The 8,935-nt window shown below is 36.6% G+C and overlaps 1 protein-coding gene across 1 annotated transcript in view; it reads right to left on the bottom strand.

Annotated features, from left to right (window-relative positions):
• The window catches only part of ALDH1A1 (aldehyde dehydrogenase 1 family, member A1), a 53,814-nt gene that overhangs the window by 30,909 nt on the left and 13,970 nt on the right, over positions 1–8,935 (bottom strand). The window contains exons 2-3 of the mRNA XM_010281802.1: positions 5,192–5,263; positions 4,774–4,892 (exon numbers count right to left, since the gene is read on the bottom strand). Coding sequence (XP_010280104.1) covers positions 4,774–4,863 — 90 coding nt within the window. The 5' untranslated portion in view covers positions 4,864–4,892; positions 5,192–5,263. The remainder of the gene's footprint in view (positions 1–4,773; positions 4,893–5,191; positions 5,264–8,935) is intronic.

The following is an 8,935-nucleotide window of genomic DNA, read 5'->3' on the forward strand; positions in this document are numbered from 1 at the left end:
AGGATCATCTTGCAATAGGTTGCAGTAGTTTGTTTTTTGTCAGTCAGAAGCCCACTGGCAGCTTAGATTTCTTTCTGCTGCTTTGTCAAACATAAATGCAAAAGACCTACCCTTCTGTGGCACATGCTGTGCAGGGGACAGTCTGCGATGACTGACTATGGTCCATGAGGTTTAGAGCTGCAAATTTATTTTGCAAGGATTTAGAAATGTTGTTGCAGGCATTTTATAACTGTTCTTTCACTGGTATTTTTAGGAGAGAAGATGGTTTTTATTTCAACAACCCAAAGAATTAATGACTTTCAGACTTCTTTGCACTAGACCTGGAAATACACGTTTCTTGCAGATGAGTCTGTACCCGACTAAAGCTTAGTATTTATAATAGAGCCCAGGTAACAGGCTTTTGCAGTCAAAAAACATCTGACTGGATTTATTTCCCAGTGTCAGAGTGCAATAAAATCTTGATTGTCTGAAATTATTGATTTTAGTTCAGATAATTTGATCCTATTCACTGTTTGAGGTTGAAGTTACCTGCAAGACTACAGTATTTCTGTCATTGTTTAGACAGTTGATTTCATCGCTCAGATGACCTGAGCAGAGAATGGGGAGACAAGACCTGTTCTTTGCCTTTCTTTGTCACCCCAGTGGGTTTTTTTTCCCTTCAGTCTTTGAGTATTTTGAAAGGACCATGAGTTAATTTTATAAAGTATCTGCCAGATGGGAAGTGCCGTATTTGTGTCTGTGCTTCATGTGGAGAGAAAGTATTTGACTCGGGACAGCTTTGTCTCAGATGGACCACACCATAGCTCTGCTGCAATAGATTTTAGGACCTCTACATTAGATTCCATCACCTTATGAAACATAACTTCTTGCTGAATCTTTCTTAGAAAAAGGATCCCCTTTTTGTGGGTTCAATATTGTCCAAAGTCTGTACAGGGTTTCAGGCCTTAGTGCTTCTGTAGAATGACATAAAAGTGCTGTTTAGAAGCAGAAATTAGAGAAGAAAATAATTCATTTCTGATGTTGCAAAGATGCTATACATGATCCCATATTCGATATCTGTCTATAAACTTATTCTTCACCAGGGAAGAATTTTTATATAATTCACTATTGTTATAAACTATAATCTATACTACAGAGACGTAGTCAAGAAAAGTAATAGAACTACTTAAAATGTGGACTATTCCAAGCTTAGTTATTAAGGGTAGCGTTATAAATATGTAATTAAATGTCTAAGCTATCTTCTCTTTAGATATCTTTGGATACCAAAAACTCTTCCAAACTTACGGTACAAGAAAAAGTATAACCTCTTACCACCATAAATCTGCTGTCAGATACCCTACAACTCTTGCTGTGATAAAGCTTTTTTTTACAATGGTCTTCAAATGAGCCCTGCTCCTGTTTCACAGGGATATAAGTGATCACCAAATTTCAACAGCTGTTCAGCTGACTGATGTTCAGCTTTCTTGTGCAGACAGTAAACCAGGGAATGACATCACCAGCATTTTTTTAAAGACCATGAACAATGAAGAGGCACCAAGGCTGTGGCTGGGGTCCCGCATGCTGGATGCATTTCAGCATCACTCAGGTGAGGTGATGCACAGTGCTGAAAAATTGTTGGCTCTTATTCACATCCACTCTTACAGATTATGAGAGTCATTCAGATATTCTTGAGTTTGATGATGGCAGTAACTCTTATATCTAAACCCGAATGAGATTTGTGGCCCAAGAGGAGGCTCATTTCAAGTGATATAACTTCTGATTTACTAATCCCAAAATATGTCATGAATCTCACTGTATTCTTCAACCAATACAGTTAAAATATGTGAAATTATCTAAGGAAATTGTAAGCTTTAAAAAATACATCAATACAGAATATCTGCTGTGAAATCTCTTTTTTCCCCACAGGTTTTTCCTTACAAGAAGTTGATATTTGGTTAATATTTCATGTTACTTTGTTTTTTTCCCTCAGAATTGTTATTATCCTTGCAAGAGTTACATTTTACTGCTGCAATGAACTAATAATCAGAGAACATAATCTTTCTATTCATTATTTACTTAAACTTTTGATTTGGCAGTTAGTGGCCTTGTATTTACCAAGTCAGCTGATCTTAAAAAGAGTATGTTTCCATAGTACCTTTATAGCTGATTACCTTGCCTCAGATATTCTAATAAAATTTTTTGTGTTTTTACCTCTAATCTTTGTCTGTGAAGCTAGTGATTGCAACACATGCGATATTCAGCTACAATTTTTCTTCAGAGTGGCTTACCCTCCCACATTTTCTGATATTCCACATGTAGCTTAGTGAGACAATGTGCTGCCATTTTCTCCCCCTCGTGTAATTTGACAACCTAATAATTAACTAATCTGAGTTTCTCTGATTAAAGGAGCACCACAAGGCTTAGTGTATGTGAAAGAATCATGACAGAAATCATTTGTCAACAATCATTGTCTAATTCCTCAGTGTTGACTAAGTAAAATATTTACTAGTACATTTTTAGCCAGCTACCAAGACTCATTCTGCTCACTGGAATACCTTTAAAGGAGATTCAGATATGAAACCAATTCAAGATCACTTTGTGGTTCACAATCCAGATCAGTTTAACTGTTTAAAATGTATTCCTTTTAATTCTTGAAATTCAAATTCTCTAAAGGTGCTTAGTTTTATACTATAGGTGAAAGGCAGAGTCTGAAATGTAGCTATACCAACCTATAGATCCACAGACATCTGGAAATACTTAGTTAAATTATCTCTGTAAAAGGTCCAACATGACCCCTCTCATAGAAAATAAAACAGAGAGAGTGTTAACTGAAGAGGAAGGTCCTTGGAACACCTCCTGCACACCTTTCTTCATATCCTGGTGTGATGACTATTGATACTATGCCATAGTAGAAAAAGAGAAAATTGAGTTTCCAGAGCTGAGGGATCTGCTGATTTCCAAGGTGCTTCAGAAAGATAGGTTAATATATCATCAGTAATTAATGCTTCCCTCATCTTGATCCCTCCAACATAACAAATCAAAACAATCCCACACCCCACAGTCTAACTTGTATGGGACAGGAGTGGAACAGGATGGGTAAGAAGACAAGAGTGTAAAGGCTTTATTAAATTGTGGGATGACTGCTGGGTATGGGACGACATTTCTATTTCCCCATCTTCTGTGGGGGTAATGGGCCACTGCTGTGGCTTTCAGACAATCCTGTGTGATGCATGAAGAGAGGAGGAAAGCATTGCAAAAATCAAAAAGGGAGTGCTGGATCTGATCACTCGTGGGAACACTTTTTCAAACAAATGTATTGCACTTCTGCACAGTTACACATTATATGCAGTTTTTAAGGAAATGGTATCTATTGTCAAGGCAAAAGAAACATACGTTTGCTATGTGACACTCTCCTTAATTGTGCACTATAGACATTTCAGCCATGCTGGCTGTCTTGTGGTTGCTTTTTGTATTAATGGAATAGGTTTTTGCTAACTAAACATTTCAGAAGGAAATGTTTACAGGAATTTGTGTCTTGCATATGCAGTTACATCAGATTTCTGAGCTGGCATTTCGTTCATATTCGTTGTTTTCCTTTGGAAAAACAAAAAATCAAAATAATAACACCATAGTTTCCTGAACACCACTGTGACTAAAGAATTTTCTCTGAATTAAGTTTTGTTGGTTGGGTTTTTTTTTGAGACAGGAAGAGCAGTAGAGAGCTATCACATGGCAGAACTACATAGCTTTCTTTGCCTGTTAAATATTTACAAAGTAAGGTCCTGTGTGATTTATTCAAGAAAGATATGCATTGAAATTTGGCTAGGTTTTTTCCATGAAAAAATAGGATGGAATGGAATTCAAAAGGACTATTAGAGATAATTGCTGAATACCTTGCTTTTGGAAAAGAAAATAACCAGTGGTTTTAGAAAATAATATTTATTTCCATTGCAATGGTACTGAGGAAAAAAATCAACAGTAGCTGAGGAGTGTCCAAAGAGAAGAGGTCCTTTCTGATCAATTGTTCTACCTGAATGTTTCAGAGGGCAGAGTTTCAATGTTTTCTGCCGACAGTTTGTTCAAAGTTCTTGCAGACATCTGTGTACTATGATATAAAACAGGCAAAGGGTCTTTTCAAGCTGGGAACATAAGTCTGGATTCAGACCTTCTTTATCTCTATATTTATAAGTGCATACAGAAAGAATTTGCTATTACAAAAAGTTTATGGTAATATTGAGTAATTAATGATGGCAGACCTTATCTGTTTCAGTGATAGTCACTTGCAGAAGCTGAAAAACAGATTCATTATCTCTAAGAAAAATATGAGTAGAATGAATTTTATTTTAGTTTCATTTTCACATATCCTTTTCCACATAAGCTTAATTGGTATGATTATTTAAATCTGATTGTAATATGATGCAATAAGCTAACATTTTAATTTGTTATCACTGTTCTGAAAAATAATGTAACAATAGAAACCTTTTCTTCTTTGCTCCATTTATAATTTCTGAGAAACTTATCACTGCAGAAAGTTTGTTTCAGGAGAAAAACACCACCCACCCCAAGTGAAATATTAAGTGAGTCTATCACGTTTGCACACTTCCTGAAATACTTAGGTCAAAATGATCACTGAACATTAGTTACTAATACGTATAGTATCAGAAACAGGTCATAATAAACATTTTAGGCACTGATTTACAGTTGTGTCTATGGTTCATATAAGATTAAAATGAACACACCCTACCGTCTGAGCTGAATACATAAGAAAAATTAAGAAATACCAACGCTACTAACCTTGGTGTACTTAATTTTCAGATCTTTGAGTGGTTCTGGCAGTGCTGGCAAAACTGGAGCAGGATTGCTGTCTGAACCTTGCTTCTTCATATTTTCAGTTGAGGCGTTTGAGGACGTTCCTGAAACACAGGTGAAATGAGGTATGAGGGAAGCGCAGTGATTTTTGTCCTGACTGAGCTCTTAGCTTTATTTGTGCTTTTTTATCTGTACCAGCTATGGTATATTTGCATACAGGAATATGATTGGATGAAAGAATTCATTGCAAAGAGAAAATGACACTACTTATTTTTAAGACCAAAAGCAACAGCCTTTTTATCAGGAGAGACTTCGATGAAGCAAATGCTGCTGAAACAATCTGCTTAGCCAGACACTAAGAATTTCATACTGGGGGACACAGTTTAAGGCCTCCTTGTCTTACCTGTAAAATTGCTTTCTCTCAGCAGGCAGGCCCCCAGATTTTAAGTGAAGTTCTTCACGTACTTGAAGGCAGCTCTGAAGGTAAAGACAGACTTCTTAGCTTTGGAAACAAACTAATCCCTTTTCACTGGAGAGCTGGTGAGAATAATTCTCAGAGCTGGAAAGTGTTCACTAAAAAACAAGCCACTTTGGGTTATGCTTTTATATATTCAGAGTACATTATATTCCTGTGATTAATACCTGCTTTGTAGATCACAGAGATAAGGATGACTATGGCAATACAAAATCCTTCACATGTTTTTCAAGAAATGTGAAAGTAGGATGAAATTGATCAATCCAGAAAAAATGTTCTGTGGGTAGAACCAATAAAAACTTGTTGCTTTTATCCAGATAACACCACAATTTTAAGGACAATTTTTTTGCTATAGTGCCCTTTGGAAAATCTATGTTTGTACCTTGCAAAAAAAATTGTTCAGTAGACCAAACTTTTCTACTCAGTGTGGAACCCACTAGTGCATATATGTCCAGTTCTGATTATTCAATGAGAAACGTATCTCTGGTACTGGCAAATGATTTTATAAGGAACAAGAAACTCCTTTCTTCATTAAGTATTACCTTTTTTGATGAATGGTATCACAGAACAAACTGGGACTGAACTAGCACTTGTTTTCATATGCTAAGCTTCTGACATATGCACAATGGATTTCTGCCGTAGAAATAAAGAGAAATTATCTTATTGCTTTCATTGAAACTACACAGATGCTTGAAAAACTCACTGAGCTCAGTTAATTCATGTATCAGGCATCATCTAAACCATCTGGCAATGGAGGCTTTGTTGCTTTTAACTGATGGATGATATAGGACTTATCATGAGATTAGTCTTACAATCCATTAGTTATATGTAACATACTTTCTAAATTACAGAGCATGGTATAATTATCATTGATGATTTTTGTGTTTGGACATATGGTTGGAGCAAGAGTCTCTGGCTTCTAAAGGCCAAGTAATTTCTCTATAAGAGAGAATACTTCTCTCACAATAAGTCATCTGTCAGCGAGAGATAAAGAGCTGTGTGGACTTGAACAAGTTTCAGCCATTCACCCTACCATGTGAATGAAGGGCGCCCTTTCCCATTGCTATGACACCATGGTACTCGAGGTTACCAGCTTGGTTACTTCCTCTCGGATGCGTCCTTCAGCTCTTCTGCCTCAGCCAGCTGACTCAAGACATCCCAACATAGAGTGGTATATCGGAAAGTTTTGTGAACAGCACTTTCAGACCGTAACATTTTGGGTTACAATGGTTGCTTGCTTTAGTGAATGTCTTTGAGTTTTATGAAAAAAGACAATGTCTAAATAGGGTTTGTTCACTTTTATTTGGAATACAGCATCTCAGTGCTATCTTCATATAGCAAAGTTTTTGTGGTTTTCTCTTTTTTTAATTTCCATGTAATTTTCTGGCTTAGAAACTAAAGTCTACTCTAATAATCTTCCTGCCACTCAATTCTCCAGTAACCCACAGAGTTCGTCTCTAGTTAATTCACCTGCTAATTGCTCAGATTTGCCTAACTTAAACAGAATTTAAGTGGAGCTGTAAGAGAAAAATCAGTGGAATTTTCTGATTTCAAGCAAAACAAAAAAATCTTTCTCCCAAGCAGGAGTGTTCTAAATAAATTCTCATATTGAGGTATCATTGCATTCCGGATTTTTTTTAAAAACCGTTACTGTAGAAGAGAATTATGATAACTTATTTGGAAAATGATAACATTTATTCTCTTCCCATGCCTATAAGGACAGCCTGAAATCTGCTTAGACTTCAGAGGTACTGCCCTGGGTGAAAAGTTTCAACTTTTTCAACCATGCTGGTAATCATTGCTTTATTTTCCACACCATTCATTCATTTAACAGATACTTTACCTTCTTTTTTCCTTTCTGGTTCCCTCTTTCACTCTTGGATTGCATGAATTACCTTCACTACCCATGTTTCCTGTGAGTCCTTTCTTTTCTCTCTAAACCTTGTGTATTGTTAAACAGGTCTCATCTCTTAAAAAGATTACTTGCTATCTTGAGCAATTTGATTGTCCTATCTTTGGGCCTTATCTGCTTTGACTCGGTCTAAGCATTACCATTAATGTCAATAATTCCTTTAAGTTCTCTGTGTTCTTATATCCATGAATGCCTGAGTCCCCTCCCTTTTTCTAGGAAATTCTAGCTGTTGCTTAGACTAGCTGTTCATGACCATCCCAGTTGTCTCCCATTCAATAACTTTCCTATTCACTTTCAGCCTAGGAGTCCTTTTAGCCTAGTGTAGAAATTATTTCCTTTCCATCACATCCTATGTTCCTGTTTATTACAGCTTCCTGCTGTTTTCATTCTGTGATTTTTTCCCCCCATCCTGCATCACTACTGTTACACATTTCACCTAAATAAAGATGTACACTTCAAGGACTATAACTTCAGTGGACTGTACTATTCTTTCAAATAGTGGATTATAGAACACTTGGATATTACTGATATTGTACATGGAAATTTACATAGTTCTGTTGTTAATATTTTCTCAGAAAATGTTAGATTCTATCTAGTTTTCTCTTCTCTTTTGGTCAATGATTTAATTGTTACTTGTTGTTATCTTTTCACTGCTAAGGAATGAACCTTAGCCACGCCACACGTTGGCAAACTACATGATATAGTAGTGGCTCTGTGTTAGTGCTTTCTGCACTTTAATGTGTAACATTTCTCCCTATTTAAACCTATTGAGTTCCCCTATTCAATACAAGATGAAAGAGGAACAAACGAAAGGTAGTGGTTCACCATGCAAGTTGCAATTAAGCTATAATGTGTCTTGCTGTATGACATTGGTAGTGCTAAACCAGAAGATCGAGGGCTGCATGAACTTTAGGTCTGACATGTTATTCTATGTCAGTAAGTTAAATGAAAGTTTTATACTGGAAGAAGCTGTAAATCATTTGTCCATGTGCTTCTTCACACAAATTTGAAAAAATTAATAACTAACCAAACACAGCATTCCAGAGTACAAGTAACCTTTCTCCTCAAATGTGATCATACAGCAGGATATCGCCAAAGTTGTTAACAGTTACTTTTTGATTGAATTCGTTGTAGTCTCGGTTGGCAAACTATTTGGCCTATGTTCTTGAGATTTGTTGCAGCCCCATGTTCATTACATGAGACATGATTTAATAGGCAGCAGCACACAGATGAAAGCAGAGCTTTTAGCTGGGCTAGCTGGCAATCCAACTATGTGTGTCACAGGAACCAGCCAGAGGTAACCTGTGACTGGATTCACTTCCCTAAACACAGTACTAGCACTATCTGAAATGCTCTAACCTTTCCTAGCTGCTCTGAGATGTCAGTCCAGGAGAGTCCTGTGGAACCTACATCATCTTGCCAAAGTCATATCAGTGTCTTCAAAACCCTTGTGCAACTCAAATGGCACTTGAATGCCTGTGTCGAAGGAAATGACTTGACCAGAAGGTTTATGATTCTACTCGATATTCTTACATTAGTGTATGTTGGGTTAATACAGTCTGAAAACCACTTGTTATAGAAATTCCCCTTCCAGCATTTAATAGAAAAATGTTTACTTTACATCATAGAAGATTCTTCTGAGAACAGAATTAACTGTCATCCAGAAATTACTTTGACTTTTCTAAAGGCCAGAAACTGCTGGGGTTTTTTTCCCCATAAGTAAGCACAAGCTTGTCTTTTTTCAAAGCAGTCTTCCCCCC

Source organism: Phaethon lepturus, unplaced genomic scaffold (genome assembly GCF_000687285.1).
Source record: "Phaethon lepturus isolate BGI_N335 unplaced genomic scaffold, ASM68728v1 scaffold3582, whole genome shotgun sequence".
Classification (NCBI taxonomy): Eukaryota; Metazoa; Chordata; class Aves; order Phaethontiformes; family Phaethontidae; genus Phaethon; species Phaethon lepturus.